Source organism: Pleurodeles waltl, chromosome 8 (assembly GCF_031143425.1).
Source record: "Pleurodeles waltl isolate 20211129_DDA chromosome 8, aPleWal1.hap1.20221129, whole genome shotgun sequence".
NCBI lineage: Eukaryota > Metazoa > Chordata > Amphibia > Caudata > Salamandridae > Pleurodeles > Pleurodeles waltl.
The window spans coordinates 698504096-698525902 of record NC_090447.1 but is presented as its reverse complement, the minus strand read 5'-3'; the positions used below and the strand labels follow the sequence as shown (position 1 = coordinate 698525902).

At 47.7% G+C, this 21807-nt stretch overlaps 1 protein-coding gene across 1 annotated transcript in view; it reads right to left on the bottom strand.

Moving 5' to 3' along the window:
• ADGRG7 (adhesion G protein-coupled receptor G7) overlaps nt 1-21807 on the bottom strand; it is a 1214738-nt gene that overhangs the window by 1129402 nt on the left and 63529 nt on the right. The window contains exon 2 of the mRNA XM_069204827.1: nt 742-903. Within this exon, the coding sequence (XP_069060928.1) occupies nt 742-903 (162 nt within the window). The remainder of the gene's footprint in view (nt 1-741; nt 904-21807) is intronic.

Sequence of the window (21807 nt, the reverse complement as noted above, 5' to 3'; positions counted from 1 at the left end):
GAAAGTTCCCTTTCTGGAAATCTGACTCTACCTTTGTTTCAATAGCTTTAGTGCTCTGAACTCCTTTACAGAGTGGGCACTCTGGACTTCAATTAGATCAGAACTGAAATCCGCCCACAAGTAATTCTTGACAATTTGTTATCAGAAGAATGAGAGACGACTTATTAGAGTGCACTATATATGTATACAAACATGTACAGGAAACTGAATGTAAAAATGATTCTTGGGAGTGACAGAAACTCCAGCCTTAAATCTTGACTTGTACCTGCTCTCTTGCAGTTCTTTTGGTGAAACCTGTAACTGTATAATACTGCAAATAACTATGCAATCTTTGTATGCTAAGAACTGTTAGTAAACTATTCTTCTTGTTATTTCCAGTGCACTACCTCCACAGCAACACAAAAGGTCCAGGAAGTGCAGAACCTCTCATGCAGTACTGCAAGGCAGAAGAGCAGGATCAGTGCTGCAAGTCTATCTTTTCTTAATTGGTCCCAACCCCCCTTATCTTTGAGGGCAGTGTATGTTTTAAGGATTTCTTGATTGTGGGCTGCCATGGGGGGCATAAGAGGTCCAGCATCACCTCCACAGTAAGAACCAGGTGTGTTTGTGACAGGTACACTTCGGGCAGCTGCTTTTATAACTTATAACAGATGGGTTTGCAAAGCTTTTACAATTTACTGAGTGTCCAACGGTTTTCAGACTAGTTAGTCTAAACGGAAGCCAGCTGAGCAGTATACTTACTCTCATTGCAAAGAGGTCCTCTCCACTGATCTGGGCACAGGCAGCCTTTGGGCTGGGGGATGTAGCTTCCACCATTCTGGCAGTCCAGAGGCGGTTCTTCTGTAGTCTGCTGCAGTGGGGGAGTTGTTGAAAAAGTAGGAGAAGGTGGCTCTGGTATAGACACTATTAAAAATAGAAAACATGCTGTAGGTTTTATATAATAAAGGTATTCAAAAGTTCTTTAAACACTAGCATTTTTAGGCACACATCTAATATTGATAATGGATACAAAAACAACATGTATCTGGTACAAATGCACACATGGGCCACACACACATACACACAACTCACACAGGCATACATTTTACCACAGACAATGCATGTTGAAAACCTGGAGAGCTGGCCCTTTAACCTGACAAGCACATTGATTGCCTGGGGCAACAGGAGCATATGGCCCTTTTCATCCCAGGAAACCCTTTCATCGAAGCCATATTGACTCTTGCCAGTCTGTTTTTTCCAAAAGAACACAAAAAGTGTTAAAGATGGTGGTTAGAACTGGTAAAAACTCATATGAAGACATAGTTCTGCAGTTCTTAATCATCTTTCACTCTTGCTTGAGCATTAACACCAAACAGTAGTATGTCGCTATATCATGGTTGATAATATCACCTACCTTATTATTATGCCAACTGCATCGACTACATAGTCAAGTATATAATTACTATTTTTACATCTACATGTTTTGTTTTAAAGTGGCTACAGATGTGAACTTAACTTTGTACTATAAAATGTTAATTTGTAGGTCTTGCATAACAGCACAGCTGTCGCCAGACCTTATGTGATCAACAGAAAAAGAGCTTTAAGAAGCACCGTTGGAAGAAGTTGTGTGTCTCCACTGAAAACAAGTTGATGTGTTGTACAGACTGTTCTCATTAGAATAGGCCTGAATTGGTTATGGTGATAAATCAGTAATCAAGGCTGTAGGCTTGATTTGTTCATAAGGAACAATTATGTCAAATGCCATAGATCTGGTCTGTTTACTGTGAAAGGTTATGGCAACGGAAGTAGTATACAATTTTTTATTGTGAAAAACATGTGTCAAAGCCAATAGATCTTCATGTAGGGATTGTTATTACACTGTGCCAAAGTCTGATTACAAGTATTTTCTAACATGGAATCTCATGAATGTAGGTAAGGGTTTTCATTACCTCCTTTGACAAACCTTGCATTTTTCGCCAACATAAGAGCGCCCCTCAGAAAACACGCTGGAAACTAGCACCGGAGAGAACCAAACTGGTTCACGACAGAACTCCAAGAATTCAAATGTAAATGCAGATAGCCGGAGTGAAAATGGAGGAACAGCAAAGCAACCGCAGATCTCACAGCCTACAAAGACACAGTCACCACACACCACCAGTGCATCAGAGCTGCCAAGACAACTGCCATTCAAGAACGTATCAGCACCAACACACAGAACAGCAAGGAGCTATTCACCATAGTCAAGGAATTCAAAAACCCCAGTTGAGACACTTCAGACATCCCCCTTCTCAAAACCTTAGCAACAAACTTGCCACCTTTTTTCACCAGAATATCCAGGAAATATATGAAGTATTCAAGAACCAAAACCCACTCCCACTCCCACTGCCCACCAGCATCACCAAGGACCCCACGTCGCAGACCTTGAATCTCTGGACCCCTATCTCCACAGAAGACACCCGGAAACACATAAACTCCATCCATGCAGGGGCACGCTCAGGCTCGTGCCCACATCACACCTTCAACCTGACCAGCACCACTATCGCACCAGAGCTCTGCCGGACTGTCAACCGCTCCATCGAAACCATCACCTTCCCATCTGACTTGAAACACACAGAAATCAACCTGCTTCTGAAGAAACCCCCTGCTGACCCGAGGGAGATGAAAAACTACAGCCCCATCTCCCTGCTCCCCTTCCCAGCCAATGTAACAGAAAAGGCCATCAACATGCAACTGATGGAGTTTCGGGAATCAAACCACATTCTGGACCCCTCACAATCTGGATTCAGGAACAATCACAGCACTGAGGCAGCCCTCCTGGCAGCCACAGACTACATCCGCACCATACTGGACCATGGAGACACAGCCGCCCTCATCCTTCTTGAACTCTCCACTGTGCTCAACAGTCTCCCACTCCACCCTCTGCACCAGACTCCATGAGGCCGGCATCCGAGGCAAAGAACTGGAATGGCTTTGATACTTCCAGACCAGAAGAAACCAGAGTGTCAGACTCCCACCGTACACTTCGGCACCCAAAGAAACCTGCTGGGGAGTACCCCAGGGATCCTCGCTAAGCCTGACTCTCTTCAAGATCTACATGGTCTTGCTCGCTAAGCTCATCAGACAGCACGGTCTAAACATTGACTCCAATGCTGACGACATCCAGCTGATCCCCTTCCTGACTGACGACCCATCAACAGCAAAGAGAGTAGTCGCAGCCTGGATGGAAGCCAGTTGCCTCAAGCTCAACTCGGACAAGACAGAGGTCCTCGTACTTGGCCCACCCCCTCCACCTGGGATGACTCCTGGTGGCCTGTAGCCCTAGGGAACCCCCTGTGAGAGGAGGCCTCTTTTTGCATGGTTAGCCCTTACTTTTTGCCTGATGTTGATGTGTTCTAGAACTTGGTAGTGCCCAGGGCCCTGCTAACCAGGTTCCCATGGGCCAAAGAGCTTTCCCTAAATCTGTTGTGATGCTTGGCACAATTGGATATACACTTTCGTATCACTGTAAGACCCTAGTAAATGGGTACCCCAGTCTCCAGGGCATGGGATAGTATGAGTAGGTTCCTGAGGACAGCAGCACTGATTGTGCCACCCTCTAATGCCCTGCACCTAGAACTGCCAGGGTAGGCTGAGTTTACGGGGCAAACCTAAAAAGACAAACACGACATGGCACACTTCCTGTGTGCCCTGTCCACCCTACACTGCATATGATATGGGTAAGCCACCCCTCTGGTAGGACTTACAGCCCTAAGGCAGAGTGCACCATACTATAGGTGAGGGCATAATTTCATGAGCAGTACCTAGGGGCCACCTTAGAGGTGCCCCCTGCAAAAGCTGACCTAACTGGCATAGTTGCTGACTGATTCCATCCAGCCTGCCACTTCCAGATCACCAATATACAAACCTGGGGATAGCCATGGCTCTCTGGTTTGTAAAACAATGCTACTGCCCCTGAAAATCGAGCCCCCAGTCCTGCTTCTAGCAGCAGATGGCTTCTCCCTTGCAAACCCCCACCTTTGGTGAGAGCAAAGGCGGGAAACCAAACAAAAAGTCTCACTGAGCATGCACCACCCCAAGGGGCTTGCAGGCGAAACGGACCATCCATCTCATTTCCTCCATTTTTGATGGCAGGAAAATATCCAATAGGGTTTAGGGAAGTGACCCTTCCCATAGGAAGTGGTCACTGTAGAGGGTGTAGCCACCAAAGGGTAAGTGTCCCATTGGACACTACCAGGTTACCCCTAAAACGCCCACTAAATACAGTTTTTAGTGGGTTCCCCTAGACGAGAATTTAGATCCATCTGGAAGAAAAGAAGACAGCACTAAAGGTCCTGCCAAGACGAGAACAGAGGACCTGCTGCATCAGAATAGGCTCCAAGACCCCTGCTTGCTGCACCAGTGTCCCGACAATCACCAATGCGGAGGAGCTGATCACTGCACTGACCTCAAAAGACCCCCAAGGACCTCCAGGCTTCGCAAATAGCCTGAGATCTCCCTCCTGAATGGAGGCACCACTCAAGAAACTAAACGAACCTGCAAACCAGTGAGGGACACTTCACTGACTGGACAATATCTCGACAACCAGACATTGTAGCCAGACCCAATGACACCAACGGCAGCCCAGATGAGACCTGCAAGTGTGCCAAGTTTGGTGGCACAGTGCCCTCCCGTGGTTGAGTTGTGGCAATACCTCAGGTACTGGCCAGTGCACATCAGACATCATCAAAACAGCTGCCCCAGAGCTGCAACTGGACCAGGAGGAAGCCCCAGCCAAGGGACTTCAGTGACACCCTGGACCTCCCACCAAAGCACCCGTGACGTCCTGCAAGACCCCAAGAAGAAGACTTATGTCCAGCTCCAAAGGGTCCTTTTTTGCACATAGCAATCAAGACCTCCAAAACGCCCTGCACCTGGCCGCCCTGAGCCTTGCATCACGGGATCTGCTGTGTGCCCTGGGTCCACAACCCTTTGCAACCTCATCAGCCCACGGGGACCCACAATCACCAACTTAGAATCTGCAAACCAGCTCCTTTTCCAAGTGGCTCATCCAGGTGGCCCTGTGCCTGTGCCAAGAGGTTTTCCAACTCTGCTCCCCCCAGAACAGGGAGCCACCTGAGGCTCTCCAGCTGGCACATGGTGCCCACCGACTACCTCAACCACCCTGCAAAAGAAGAGACTGGTAACACAAATGTATGATTTTTGATGCATTTTTAAAACTGACTGCCTATTGATTCCTATTGTGCGTAATTATGCACAGAAACACTAACTTTATTAAAAATTTGAAAAGTCATAGCTCAAAAAGTACATAATGTATCTTAAAGACGTGCTAACTGTAAGAGGGGGACTACATATCCTAGACTGCTTGGCCCTAGAAGCAGCCATTTTCCAGCACAGCTGCTCCCACTCGCCATGCCAACGAGTGCTATAAAGCGCTAGGGAGCACACCGCAGCGCGGGCCGTGCCCGGGCCCGTCCACGCCAATCGGAGCCCGAAGGAGGCTGGGCTGGGCCACCCCCTTTACATCTGGCAATTTAGGGTGTGCAGTACTTTCAGGCTGCTATTTGACCAACCATATCTTGCCTCCTAGAAACAGGCTACAATCGGCTCTTTTTTCAAGAAAGGTAATAGGTATGACCCAACTTGCTATAGACCCATCTCCCTTATAGACTCTACAGCCAGAATTCCAGGGAGAGTATTTCTCTCGCGTCTGGAGGAGTGGGTAATGGAGGGAAATATTTTGTCTCCAATCCATTTTGGTTTGAGGCAGGGCCTAAGTACTACCAACCGGGTGTTAAACTTGCAGTTTATACTCAGCAAATACGTAATAGCAAAAAAGGGCACCATTCACAAGGCTTTCATTGACCTCTCTAGCGCCTTTGATATGGTAAACAGAGAGAAGCTATGGCTAAAAATGAAAAACCTGAGTACCGATCCTAATCTGCTGAACTTAATTATCCACCTGCACTCAGACCTTAGTGTAGCAGTACAATATGGCCCTAATGGAGAGAGAACACGCCTTATAGCCTCTGGGCGTGGCATGAGGCATGGATGTATCCTAGCCGCTCTGTTATTTTTACTCTGTCAGGAAGATGGGTTTTCTGAATTTTTATGACATAGAAGCAGTAGGTACCCACCAACTTCCAACTTATGTGGGAAGAGGGTCTGGATCCACCATTGATTACATTTTTGTGTCTCCCCCTATCAGAGACTTAGTGACTGGGGGTGAAGTGTTAGGGGAATGCTTTAGCGATCATAATCCCCTTATAGTGTCCTTTAAACTCCCTGGGGCCCTACGTAAACTAGGACGAGGTAGGCCTGTAGCAGTGGTGATAAAGGACCAGGGTAGGCGGCTTGGGTGGAAGCAAGTGGACCCCCAAAAACTTGTAGGAAGGGTGGTGGGGGAAAATTTACATCTATTTATGGAAATACTCCTCATAGAGGCTCCAAATCCTAAGACTGTTTTGGATGCTATAACAGTGGTAAATGCAGCAGTCAGAGACTGCCTTCTCTCAGTAGGCAGCCACCCCAGTAAACGTAAATGTGGCTGGTATGACAAGGCCTGCTATGATGCAAGGGCAAACCTAAAGACGGTTACTAAGAATCACCCTAGAGATTGGGCCCTTGTAAAAGAAGCTAAAATGAGGTATAAAAGGGCCCTGAGGGATAGTAAGCTAAAACATAAAGATAAAGCCTGGGAAGAGTTAGAGTGTGCCACTGCTCTGAAGGACCCTGGCCTGTTTTGGAAGGTGGTAAATAGAGGTTCCTTTGAAACAGAAACATCTGAGGGCCTTGGCTGTAACATCGCCCCGGAGGCCTGGGTAATTCATTTTTGTAAAATCTTTGAGGGTATTCCTTTAGGAAATTTCCGGGAGAACGTATATGATGTGGCCCCTAACCTAGCAATCAGGTTTTCGCTCCAGGAGGTTATTGATGCATTACAGAGTAGCGCGAGCAATAAAGCCCCGGGCCAGTATTCAATACCTATGGACTTATATAAAGCTAACCCCCAGCTATGGGCACCTATTCTCCTAAATGTTCTCAATGCAGCAGTTACTGTGGGCATTCCTGCCTCTTGGAGACTGGCATGTATTGTCCCAGTGTTTAAAAAGGGCAATCGTAATGACCCTAAGTCTTATCGCCCTATATCCCTCCTGGACTCTTCTGCGAAGATTCTGGGACGGATCATTCTAAGGCGTCTGGAGGCCTGGATGATAGGAAATGGCATCTTAAGCCGGGAACAGTATGGTTTTAGAGAAGGCCTCGGTACGCGAGAACAATGTCTTAACCTACTGATGATGATCGGTAAATACACACAGGCCAGGAAAGGTACCCTTTATCTTGCTTTTATGGACCTTAGTTGTGCCTTTGATAAAGTGAACCGGTCTATTTTATGGGAGAGGCTAAATCATTTAGGTCTGGATCCTAATATTGTAGAGCTGCTCCGATATCTCCACTCTGGGACAGTTGCAAATGTAAGGGTAGGGCCTAATCGGGAATGCTCAGAGGCTTTTAAGCTTTCAAGAGGTGTGCGTCAGGGGTGTGTCTTGGCTCCTACTTTGTTCCTTCTATATACAAATGGACTGTCTGATTTTTTGATGAAACACTGTAGGGATGTCCCAAAGGTGAAGGGTATTGATATCCCTGTGCTGACGTACGTGGATGACGCAGTCCTCATGGCCCTCACGATGAATGGTCTCCGGGAAATAGTTAGAGCTTATGTTACTTTTATGTCAGCTTTGGGTTTAGAGGTCAATTTTAAGAAATCACATTTTATGGTTTGTGGAAGACCCCTGAGCAGGGTGGGGGAGCTTAGGGTGGAGGATCAAGTTATTAGCAGGGTCCATGAGTTCCCATACTTAGGGGTCATTTTTCATGAGAAAGGATCCTGGAAACCCTGTATTGCCAGAAGGGTTGTGCTTTTCCATGCAACAGTTGGTGCGGCTTTTGACTTTGCTGTAAGGGTAGGTAGTAGACCTATCAAGCCCCTGCTTGAAATCTATAGGTGGAAATGCCTTCCTGTCCTGCTGTATGGCACGGCACTTTGGGGGTATAGGGATACTCGAGCTCTTACGGTGGAAGAAAATCGCTTTTGTAGAAGGCTCCTGGGAGTTGGACAAAACATCCCTGGTTTTTGCCTTCACCTGGAACTGGAGCTTGAGTTTGTGCAGGATACTATCCAGTTGGCTCCCCTTCTGCTATGGATCTCAATCTGGAGTAACAAACAGGCTACTCTTAATAGGGATATCCTAAGGGACTGTTTGGCTTGCGACAATGCAAAGTATATCCCCTGGCTGATGCACATAAGGAAAATGGCTCATGACCTGGGGCGGCCTGAATTGTTTGATTATCCCGAGGGTCTGACTAGCCATGACAAGAAATGGGTTAAGGACAATTTTCTGAGAATACAGGACTCCAAAAGGGAGGGGAAGGCTTTAGGGAAAAAAACAATCAGGGACTACATCATGCTAAAGATGTGGGTGGGCCCTGAGCGCTATCTTTTAGAAATAAAGGATGTGAGGGAAAGGTCTCTCATAACTCGATTCCGCCTGGGAAGCATTAGAAGTAATTTGTGTTTCCCGCTAGGTCAGTATGGGGACAAATGTATTAGACTTTGCCCCTTCGATGGGGTGTCCCATCAGACCTTGCTCCATTTTACATTGTTTTGTGTTTTTTATGCACCGTTTAGAACTAGTTTTTTATTACCTCTCCTAAGGCCCAAGGGTTTCGTGCAATATCGTCCTGCTTTTCTGTGGTTACAAATTGCCTCAGATATATTGGTATGGAAGGGCCTGGGATTATTCTTGAAGGGAGCTATCACCTGGCGAAATAATGTAGAGTTTTTAGAATGATTTCTTCTAATTTTTTTATTTTTATGAGTGTGGTTTTTATATGCTCATATTTATGATGGGTGTTTTTATCATATATGGTTTTATTGGTATATTAATAATGTATTGGTGATTATTTGCTGTAATGGATGAACTTTTTCATACCGAATAAAAGTTTTCTTTCTACTCTGTATTAATGGGCTTTATGATTGATTACTTAGGTCTGAGGAGGATCTTCCCAAGATGGGCCTGAGACACCTCCCTGTCTTATTATACCAGATGATGCAGTAGTAATTTCACGCACTGCAAACGGCCTTCAAGGACAGTTAGATCTTAATTTTTCCTTTATGCAGGTCCTGGACTTGAAAATAAATTTAAACAAATCTTACATAATGACAAGCGGACCCTGGAATACAAATCCCAAAAAATTTCTTATGGGTGGTTCCATCCTCAAAGAGGTCAAGGAATTTTGTTATCTGGGCATGCATTTAAGCTCTTCCTTATCATGGGCCTGTCACCATGGCAAGGAACAGCGAGGTGATTTTCCGTTTCGCCCGGAAATTAGGTCATAAACCCGTCCCAGATGGTGATCCTATATAAATCAAAATGTGTATCTGCTGTAATGTATGCGGGGGCCTATGGGGCTCCGCTAATGCTGACTTCCTGCAGTGTGTGGAAAATAAATTTGTTCACAGTTTGCTGGGGGTGCCCAAGAGCATTGCAAATATAATATGCCACGAGGAACTGGGTCTGCAGTACTTAGAGAACACTGCAGCAGTCTCCCCTCTTCTGTTATGGATAAGATGCTGGAGCAGCCCAGAGGCGATCCTGATACAAGACTGTATATCTGACGGGCTACAATTGGCAAAAACAAACAAGATCCCATGGGTTTCATACATCAAAAGGTCATTCAGAAGTATGGGGCTCGACCTTATGTTTACAGATCCTGCAGAGCAACGCAAAGGAGATCGTCAAACAGCGCTTCAAAGAGCATGCTACATCCCGTAGACTTTAGGGTGCTTTGCAACAGAAAACACTAGAGCCTTATATCTTGATCTCAACTACAGATGCCATGGAACCCAACTTATATTGGTATGAGAGTTCAATACCCAGTTCTCTTCTAACTTTGTTCAGATTAAATCTGATTCATCATAGAGTGGCTTTTCATACACAGGGTATTTGGCATAGAGATCTCCCACCCTGTCTGTGCGATACTAACTCAAAGTAGAGTACCTGCCATTTTCTTTCATTTTGCACATCGTACTCTGACCCTAGATCCTCTTTTATTCTCCCCCTGCTTGCGCCATTTGACAAAAATCAGAAATTATAAGGAAGCAATGATCTTTGACCAAAAGCTATTGACGTTGGAAACTTGTCACCAGATATTAACCTTTATTAGCTCTGCCCTTGTGATTAGGAAACGCTATGAGTAACTGAATATATCTATACACTCGTAAATTGTATTGGTGCAAGATGTTGCTCTGGGCATTTTTAGGGAAGGGAGTATTTTAAATTACTGATTTTAAGCTTATTTATTAAATATATTTATTTGGATTATGTTTTAGCTTTTATTTGTATGCAACTGGTTTCTAAATGTGATTCTATGGCAATCGCCGAATAAAGACATTTTGACATGACATGACATCTTAAAGATCTTGGTTTTAAAATTTATATAAAAGTCTAAAGTATTTTTTATAAAATCTGATCTCGAGTTATTCATTGAGTGTGTGTGGTGCATGATTGGATTTGTGAGTACAGCAAATAATTAGCACATCTCCTGTATTAGCCTAACTGCTCGACCAACTACCTTAAAAACTGGAGCATTAGGTGGTCTAATTTTTACCTTCAGAAACCAATGTTCGGTTGCCTACACCGCCTGCATAGTCTGCCTACTTTTGCACACTACATACCGGGCCAGCCTCTGACACCCTCACCAACCACGCACGCAACCTGGGTATCATCCTGGACTCAGCGCTCTCCATGATCCGTCAAGTCAACTCCGTCTCTTCTTCCTGCTTCCACACCTTGCAGCTTCTTTGAAAGATCTTCAAGTGGATCCCCACTGAGATTAGAAGGAGAGTCACCCATGCTCTGGTCAGCAGAAAATTGGACTATGGCAACACACTCCATGCCGACATCACTAAGAAGCTACAAGCAAGACTACAGAGAATCCAGAACACAGCAGCCGGACTCATCCTGGACATCCCCCGCCACAGCCACATCTCTGCCTACCTCAAAGACCTCCACTGGCTCCCAGTCGACAAATGCATCACCTTCAAGCTATTGGCCCACACCTACAAGGCACTTCACAACATCGGACCAGACTACCTCAATCACCGCCTGACCTTCTACACCCGACCAACTCTGATCCTCCCATCTCACCCTCACCGCCATCCCCAGAATCAAGAAAAGCACAGCTGGAGGAAGATCCTTCTCCTACCTCACAGCCCAGACTTGGAAAACACTCAACCTCAGACAGGCTGCATCATGAAGTAATTCAGGAAAGATCTCAAGACCCGGATTGTCAAATGATCAACATGCCCAACATAGCGCCTTGAGACCCACTTTACCAATACTGATTGATTGATTGATTGATTAAGAATGTAGCTAACAGGGGCTAAAGACTATGGAGAACGGGACATTAGAAACTGAACAGATTGGAAACACTAGATGGTAAGGGTGCAACACAGCAACATTGCTGTCGCATCTGGTAAGCCTCATATCACTTCTATATTGTATGATTTCATGTCATCTAATACACCTATCTGTTTTCCTCTGTCTACCATACAGCTGGTTCCATGATCTTCCATTCCTCAAGCACTGAGGGAGTTCTGTGCCATTCCTTGACTGTGATAAATCCATTTTGAAGAGTAAGGTCCAGTCCAGTGCTTCTCTTTCACTCCACTTCCGTGTTTTTTCCCAGATCCCTATTGCAAATACTCATGACATCCTTTGCATCTTTATAGGTGTTTGGGGATGGCTAATCAAGAACTTGACAACCCTCTGACAACTGCAATAGGAATGAGTTTTGCATTGTGGACTGTCTGACAAATACAATAAAAAGAGTTTTTACTTTGTGAACCTCATGACAAACAACATAGGCCCTCATTTTGAGAATGGCGGTAAATGCCGCCTACTGCTGCGGCGACGGCTGCCAAAAGACCGTCGCCGCGGCTAACATTCATCTGTCAAATTATGACCACAGCCAGATTTTCCACAAGAAGGGCCGAAATCCGGCTGTGGCCATACTGGCAGATGGTGTTAAGGTGGCCCAGCTACCACCAGCAGCGCCACTCCAGTAGACGCTCCTAGCCCTATTTTGAAAAATAATATGGCTTGGCGGTGTTCTGCTGGAAGCGCCCAGTCCCGTTGGTGGGTGAATGGCCCTCCTACCAGTGACAGGGAAGGAATTCCCTGTCACTGGTAGAGCCTACAGTCTTGGTTTTCGTGGTGTTATGAACGCCACGAAAACCATGGTGTTAGGCAAGGTCAAAATGCTGCCGCCGGTACATTAGCAGCCGCCGGGCTGGAGATTGTTATCTCCGGCCCGGCGGCTGCTACTGCCATGGCGGTGGGTGTGGTATATTTGCGGGTTGGCTTCAGCCAACCCGCCAATGTCATAATGTGGCGGTATTACCGCCACATTATCACCGACCGCAGGGGTCATAATGACCCCCTTAGTGTCCTGTGTGGCAGAGCTTTCATGGTAATACATAGGCTGCATGCAAGTCAGGCCTGATTGTTTGCCAACATTAATGCACTGATTTGTTTAAGTATGTTTAATGCTAACAAATGTGTGCTTATTCACCATCTTTTATTCGGAATTCCATTTTGATGTTAGTCACTTTAACACAACAAAGTAACTGCAAACTTTCCTCTCTTTTAAAGATGCAGCACTACATGTAGTTATTACAGCCAAGAGGCCATCCTGACTTGTAAACCTTTAACTAGAAGGGAAGCAGAATCAGTTACATTTGTTTGCCTTCTGTGCCAGTGGCATAAGTGAACTTGAGGAGGCCCCTGTGAAATCCCTGCAGGGGGGCACCCCTCCCCCTGGACCTAGTAAGGGGCCTGCCGCCCGTAAACAGTCTCCTGTGCTGCGGGGGCCTCTGGAGGTCAGAGCCCACCGCACTGCTGGGGCTGCGGGGCCTTTGTTCTGTTCTGTGCACTTCTGTCAAAGAATTGTCAGTATTCCAAAGCAAAGGAAATGCTGCAAAGGTGTGCTCTCCTCTCCATAATGAATAACCAGAGAGTAGGGTAGAAAAGAATTTGGGAGGGGCAATACACAAGATTTGGTTGCTGTGGACACTTTGAAAGTTCGATTTTTGTAGCGAGGGCAACACAAGGCATGTGGGGACACTTTCTGACAATTGCAATAGGGAGGGAATGACTACAAATATCTCTTTTATGTCAGGCGTAAGGAAATGCTTGTGTCTCCAGGATGAGAGTTAATGTTCACGTCAATGTACACCTTGGGTCTGTCTTAACCGATTGACAGGCCTCTCTAGGCAGAGATAACATAGTTTCAGTTTGTAGTCAAGTTAAAACCAACAGGCTTACTTTATTGATTATTAAATGTGGTGAAAAAGGCATTAGGCATCTAATTTTTCATTGCAAATAACTTCATAAAGCTTGTAGACTTAAGCTTTTTAATTGTGAAAAGCCTCATATTTACCAATACGCTCATGTATAACCATTGTTGGTTTTCAGAATTTGAGCCTGCCAAAGTGCAGGCTTGTTACATGGAACCTCACAGAAAATGGGAGGATGCTACATTTTCTGGGGTAATTGTCCTGATATGAGATATACCCTTAGGTTATGTGATTTGTAACCTGGTTAATTTGCAAGGCTGCAAAGGATGGGTTCCAATTTGTAAGTCCACCTGAAATCATGTAAATATTTGTAATTTTGAGTGTAGCATTTATTTGTGTGTGTGTATTAAAATAAGTGTGCTTACTAATGGAAAATCATTGCTTGGGCAAAGATTTATTGTGTTATTGTATTGTGTTGATCAGTTCTCAGTTTCTAGCCCAGAATACCTCCCAAGTCAGTCTTGGACTGCTCTGCCTCATTACCCTGAAATTCAGATTGTACACTGTGAGCTCTTTGACCAATGCAATAGGAAGGGGACTTACACTGTGAATTCTCTTATAAATGCAAGTCAAAAGGGTTTTACTTTGAGAACTCTGGCAACTACGATAGGAAGAACTACCCATTGTCAACTCCTTCAGAAATGCTTTTGAAAAGGGCTATGCATTGTATAACACAAAGAGACCTTCTGACACATATCTCTCGTTTAGATGGTGTTTCATTGTATACATTTGTATTTTTATATTTGGTATTATTGTGTGTGAATTTTATACATAGAAAACACTGGACATTGATTTATTAAGAATTATTGTGTCCTCTGTAGAATTTTTAACCTTTATTTAATCCCCCTCATGACTTTAATTTGTCCTTTTGGCTTCGTTTTTTAAACTACACTTTTGATGTCCAAAACCTGATGCCACAAAATGGTTGTAACTCTGACTTTCGCCTAAACCTTTATTGCAGTCGTATGTTGGATGACCAATACCGTTTTGAAATGAAACCAGATAAAATGGAAGTATTTACTCTAGGAAATCATCCTAAATCCTGGAACTCCGCGTGGTAGTCATTGCCCCTGCTACCATGATTATAAATGCTGTTATAACTGTCAATGCTGATTTTACCATCTGCATGCGTCTACATCACTGGTGTCTGTTACACAATTTTTTAAACAGCCTTAAGGAAAATTCTTCCTTGTCTTCGATATGAAGTGAGAAGGTTGGTGATCCAGGCAGCTATGAAATCGCTTTTGGGGTACAAGAACATAGGCCCTCATTACGACCCTGGTGGTGGGTGATAAAGTGGCGGTAATACCGCAAACAGGCTAGCGGGCATTACCGCCAAATTATGACCATGGCGATGATATCTACGATAGATAGCCAATGTAACACACCGAACGCCAGGGCGGAAACAACAGTCACCACGGCGGTAGCCGCCCACAGCCAGCCAGAAGACAAAGTACCGCCCACCATATTTTGACACACGATTCGACCACCTTTTCCGGGGCGGTACCAACACCATCAAAAGCCTGGTGGAAACACATCACAGAAGAGAAAGGACTCATCATTTGAGACACAGGGAAGAACCACGCCGCCATGGAACCCAAACTGCAAGTCTTTCCGATGATCTTCTACGTTATGCTCCACCTGGAACACTACCGCCGGCGAAGACGACAACAGTGAGTACAGCCGCCAAGCACACAAGGGAGGGTGGGAGGAAAACGAGAGTGACACACACACGCACCACACACACCCGACATACACACGCCATACACACAACCATATGCATTACAAAAACAATTTGACCACAAAAATCTGCAGAATAATGCAAGGACAACAGGAATTGACAAAAGTGATTGTAAACAGTCCAACAATAAAATCAACAATCCAATATGGCTATGAAACAGGTATATACACGTATAAAAAAGGGACGCTGCCCAGTTCATAGTTCAAAGGGCCCACATGGCCACAGGGCACAGTCGATGCCCCACTCGAATCCTGCACCAATCCGGATAGAACACTGTAGGAGCATCAGTTGTCAAATAGGCAGGCACCTCAGGGGGCATGGGGGAGGGGGGAGGTACCTCAGCCGGATGCGGGAACAAGCCCACTCGCTCTGGAGGGAGCAACATGCCCATTGCTTTGTCCTGGGAAGTGCAAGGCCACAGTCTCTGGAGTGGGTCTCTTTCTCACTGGTCCTGGAGGGGGCAACATGCCCTGTGCTTTGTCCTGGGGAGTGCAAGGCCACAGTGTCTGGAGTGGGTGTCTTTCCCACTGGTTCTGGAGGGGGCAACAGGCCCTCTGCTTTCTCCTGAGGGGTGCAAGGCCACAGTCTCTCGAGTGGGTGTCTTTCCCACTGGTTCTAGAGGGGGCAACATGCCCTGTACTTTGTACTGGGGAGTGCAAGGCGACAGTCTCTCAAGTAGGTGAATACCCCACTAGTTCTGGTGGGGGCAAGCTGCAGAGCAACCCTTGGAGGCTGGACTATATGGTGTCCACTGGCGGTGATGGCTGCACTGTGGTGGTGGTTGTGGGAGGCTCCTGCTCAACTCCTGCACTCTCAGATGGCTGCACTGTGGTGGTGGTGGTTGGGGGAGGCTCCTGCTCAGCCCCTGCACCCTCTGATGGCTGCACTGTGCTTGTGGGAGGCTCTTGCTCAGCCCCTGCACCCTCTGATGGCTGCACTGTTGTGGTTGTGGGAGGCTCCTGCTCAGCCCCTGCACCCTCTGATGGCTGCATGGTGGTTGTGGTTGGGGGAGGCTCCTGCTCAGCCCCTGCACTCTCTGATGGCTGCACAACCACGGTTGGCGGTGGGGGCCCTGTGACAGCTGCTGGTGGTGGCGGTGTTTGGCTGGCAGCTTCCTCTGGCATAGATTGCCTCCTCTCCTCCTGCTCATGGGTTGAGGATCCCTTACCCTTCCTGGCACGGGTGGATGGGCTCTTCCCCCCTCTGCCTGCTGGTTCAGGCTCCTTCCCCTTCTTTGCAGCTGGTGCAGGCTCCTTCCCCTTCTTTGCAGCTGGTGCAGGCTCCTTCCCCTTCTTTGCAGCAGGTGCAGGCTCCTTCCTCTTCTTTGCAGGTGGTGCAGGTTCCTTCCCCTTCTTTGCAGGTGGTGCAGGCTCCTTCCCCTTCAGTATTGTTGGCCTGGAATCCTTACCACCACGCGTAGGTGGTGCTACCACTGGGCCCATGGACTGTTTGGCTGAGGTGCAGGACGGGGGGAGGGGTAGGGAAGAGGTCAATCGGGGAAAAGAAAAGCCTTTTAGGGATGTTGGGGGAGGAAGAGGGAGGAGTAATGGGAGTAGAGGATGAGGGAGTGGTTGATGGAGGTGTTTATCTGCTGGATTTGGGTGCAGGTGCATGGGCTGTATGTGTCTGAGTGCTTGCGTTTGCGTACTTTAGGAGGGGGGGGACAGACACAGTGGGAGAGGACACAGGGGATGCGTGCATGGATGTTGTGGAGCTGTCTGCCAGTGAGGTGTGTGTTCTGTTTGGTGTGGTGATGATGCTGGTAGTGGATATTGATGTAGTGCATGCAGGTGGGGGTGTAGATGCAACTGGGTGGGAGGTGGAGGAGGAGGAGGGGGAGACAGTGGAGATAGTGGATGTTGTTGTGTCTGCAACTGAATGGTGTTTGTGTGAGTACCTATGGGATGAAGTGTGGTGCTTGTGTTTGGCTGTGACACTCTTGGGTGTTGTCTTGTGTGCATGCTCATCTGGCTGTGTGCTTGGGATTGGTTGGGGTTGAGGAAAATGGGACTGGGAAGTGGAAGTTGGAGGGAGGATGGTTGAAACAGGGTCAATTGCTGCCATCAGAGAGGAGGCCAGACCCTGGATTGATCTCTGTTGGGCCACCAATCCACCGTGAATGCCCTCCAGGAATGCATTTGATTGTTACATCTGGGCTGCCAGCCCCTGGATGGCATTCACAATGGTTGTTTGCCCTACAGAGATGGATCTCAGGAGGTCAATAGCCTCCTCACTCAGGGCTATAAGGCTCACTTGGGCAGGGCCTGAGGTGCCTGGGGTGAAGGAGATGCCCACCCTCCTGGGTGAGCGGTCACGGGCAACTCACTGAGGGGCTACTGGGAGGGGAGTGCTGGTACTGGGGATGGCGGCTGTACCTGCAGCTGGGGTGGTTACAGAGGTGTCCACCACCACCAGAGAGCTCCCATCGGAGGAGTAGAAGAGACTGTGTTGTCCCCTCCAGTCTCCGCCGTGGTGCTCTCCTCACCCTCCGTCCCACTGGTGCCCTCAGCATTGGTGGACTCTGCCTCCAGGGTCCTGTGGGATACAGCTCCCTCTGTCGCCGGTGCCTCTGCTCCTCTGCCAGGTGATGCTAATACACAGAAGGACAGGATGAAAAAACAAGAAAGGGGGAGAGACACAAAGGATACACTGAGTCAATGAATGCACCAACACCACCGTTGGCGTACACAGCACCCTCACACACACGGAGCAGGCCTACGCACTATGCATTGCACTGCCAGTGAAATAGCTAGTCACCAAGGCATGAGGAGGGGCACACACCGCCAACTGTAGCAAACCTGGGACCCACGCAGCCCTGCCCATGATTGAATAGTAACAAGCTAGGTAAACTCTATTTCACATTCACACCCTTAGCCACCAGAGGACCTACGCTGCTATGTCTGGCCTGGCCTAGGGGCACCCACTGACACACAAACACCACCCAGATACCACTCCACCAGCTGTAAGTTGTAATGATAGCCACTGTACTCACCCCCTTGTGGCTGCTGTGATGCCCTCAAGCACCCATCCAGCTCAGGGTAGGCCACCGCCAGTATGCAGGCCATCAGGGGGGTCAGGGTCCGACGGGCACCCCTTCCTCATTTGGGAGGTCATCCCCATCTGGGCCTCAGCAGTCTTTCTTGCCCAGCGTCTCAGGTCCTCCCACCGTTTCCAACAGTGTGTGCTCCTCCTGCCACAGACTATCAGGGTCAGCACGTCCTTGGAGATGGCATGCCATATTCTCTTTTTTTGATGGGCGCTGACCTTCAGAGGCAATACAGACAGGAGAAAACCATTTGACAAACATTCCAGCCTGACACACAAATGGCCCACTATACCCGTTTGCATCACATTGGCACACACATAGCCCAGTCCACAACATGTACACCGCCAAGAGGACATCCACCCACCGCCCTTATATCAGGCCTTCACACACAACTCCAAGCATTCATGCCACATACATTGTGCACAAGGTGTACCAACCTTTTGGTCTGGTGGCCCATACAGCAGTCTGTACTGGGGTAGGACCCCATCCTCCAGTCGCTCCTACTCCTCCGAAGTGAAGGCTGGGGCCCCTTCCCTGGTCACACGGGCCATGGTAGTTTCCAGACACAGGTCACAGCGGGCACATGCAGTGTAGGTCCTCTCCTATGGAAGGTCAGGAAACAAGTGAGGAATCAGATAGAAAATGGCGGTCACATCTGCGGAGGTGCATACCGTCACCGCCAGCGTAGATCACCATTGGCAACTGTACCCCATAGGGCCCAATATTAACCAATGAGGAATTGCACTGCGGTTCACGACTGCCTACCGCCATGGCGCACAATGTCAGCGGCATTACCTCACTTCCACCTGTCCCTACACACAGAACAGGTGGTCCCCATTTCAGAGGGGATGAACAGGCCTAGCAATTATTGCTGCGTCACAGGATAAATAGGCACATACTGCACTAATTACACTGTCCCATAACATGTTTGCACATTGCAGACTGCTGTTGTGGTGCCATTGTTCAGTTTGTGACAGCCTACTCACTCTTGTGTCCCTTAGATACCTATCGCTGCTGATGAATAGGAGATGGAGACATACCCTTGTGTACAGACCCTTGGTGGACTTGGCTACACCGAGGACAGGCACATTATACTCACCTATAGACTGGAAAAGGCCACAATCACAGAGCTGTGTGCCCAATTGGAGCCTGACCTGATATCTGCTATCCGTCACCCCACTGGGATCCCCCCTCTTGTTCAAGTGCTATCAGTGCTCCATTTCCTGGCTACTGGTTCTTTCCAAGTGACAGTGGGCTTGGCAGCAGGAATGTCACAGCCAATGTTCTGAAACGTGTTAACAAGAGTGTTGTCTGCCCTGATAAAACACATGTGCAGCTAAAATTGCTTTCCCCCAGGTTGAGGATTTGGCCACTGTGAGGGCCGGATTCTATGCAATGGGACATATCCCCAATATAATTGGTGCAATTGATGGAACACATATTGCATTTGTACCGCTCCCCCCCCCAGAACGAACAGGTGTTCAGGAATCTAAGAGTTTCCACTCTATGATTGTGCAGATGGTGCGCTTGGCGGACCAGTACATCTCCCACATCAATGCTAACTATCCTGGGTCAGTGCATGATGCCTGTGATAGGCTACTGGCAGTACAGAGGAGTCGAAGGCTTCGGTACGGTGAGTAATTAGTCTTTAATTTACATATAGTACAGTTCAAAAGGGTGTAGAGGAATTATTCTTGTCTATATGGCTTGCTGAATCTTCTTGTCCTTTAATTGTCAGGTGTTCTCTGCTCTTTTAGGTTTGGTGGATGTTGATTTCTCTGTTCTCCCTCGGAAACCGGGAACAAAAAAAACACAGAGGAGACCACAGGTAAGTCGGCTGTGGGGTACTTTGCGGGTTTGTCTAGGGGGTGGCATGCAAGGAGGGAAGGTGCTCGGGATTTAGTGGTGAAGGGGTAGAAAAAGGAAGTGCCCGGTCGTGGGTGTGGTCCTCAGGTACTTTTACGGCACGCTCTTATTCTTGCCACTCAGAGCTGTGCCCAGAGTGCTCCCCAATCGTGCCCGGCTATTCCCTTTTGACCAGGGCCCCCTCTGACCCCTCCCTCTTTTCCCCAGCTCCCCTTCCTTGTGCACTGCTATTTCTTTTGTAAGCACTCCATCCTAAGAAAGACCGTACCTGGCTTAGCCACGACCCTCCAGAGTCGTGGGGGGATTGGTAGGCGGTAAGGACTCCGCTTCGAAGAGGAACTGCCTCGCAGGTCTCCGAAGCTGCTTCAGGGTTGCAAATCTCCTTCTCCGTGGTCGGCGTCTCCTCTCCTTCCTTGGCGTTCGGCGTCTTCGTTTCCTCCGTCTCCTTCAATGTCGGCCGCAACTCCCCCTCCTTGCAGTCCGTTGTGTCTTTTCTTTGTGGGTCCCAGAAGTCCGGGCCCGCAGCGTCTGGTGGCGTTCCCATGGTAACATGGGAACACTGAAGCGAGTCAAGGGAGACGCGCGAACGGCGCCAGTTGGGAGACTCACTGGACGCAGTCGAGGCGACCCGTTTACACTCCCCATCCCATGAACGGGACTGGTAGAGGACCGGAGAGGTGGGGAACCGTGACAGATAATCGGCAGGACCCTGTTGAGTACCGGAAATGTGGCGGACCTGAAAAGTAAAAGGTTGGAGTTCAAGAAACCATCGCAGTACTCTGGAATTGGAGTCTTTATGGGAGGCCAACCAAGTGAGAGGGGCATGATCGGTATAAAGAACGAAAGGTCTGCCTAGGAGGTAATACTGTAAGTTCTCCGCGGCCCATTTAATAGCCAGACACTCCTTTTCAATAGTGGGGTAATGACACTCTCTGGGAAGAAGTTTCCTGCTGATGAAGACAATGGGATGCTCTTGACCCTCCTTGTCAGGTTGGGCGAGGACCGCACCCAAACCAACATTAGAAGCGTCTGTGTATAAATGGAAGGGCATAGAGAAATCTGGACACATAAGAACTGGTTCGGTTGTCAGGAATTGCTTTAAGTGCTCGAAGCTGACGAGCTGAGAACCGGATAACGGGGTTAAAGTGGAGGATTGCCGTTTTTTTAGGAGATCAGTGAGTGGGTACGGCAATCTTGGAGTATTGGGGTATAAACCTGCGGTAATAGCCCACGAAGCCTAAAAAGGAGCGTAGGTCTTTCTTGGTCTTTGGTATCGGAACTTGAGATATGGCCTTGATTTTACTCTTCTGTGGTCGATGAGTCCCGGTACCTATTTTATAACCCAGATAAGATATTTGTGTATTTCCCAGGGTGCATTTTTTTGGATTAGCCGTTAGCCCGGCGTCCGCCAAGGCAGTGAAAACCTCGTTGAGGTGGCATAAATGATCGGACCATGTGTCACTAAAGATTACAATGTCATCCAAATATGCTGCTGCAAAGGTATGAAATGGTTGTAGTAGCCGGTCCATTAAGGGTTGAAAGGTAGCTGGGGCCCCGTGGAGACCAAAAGGCAGGACAGTAAAGTGATAAAGGCCTGATGGGGTTACAAAAGCTGTCATCTCTTTATCCCCCGGTGCGAGGGGGATTTGCCAGTACCCTTTTGTTAGATCGAGGGTGGATAAGTATTTGGCTCGTCCTAGCTTCTCTAATACGTCATCTACACGGGGAATAAGATATGTATCAAAGAGTGATATGGCA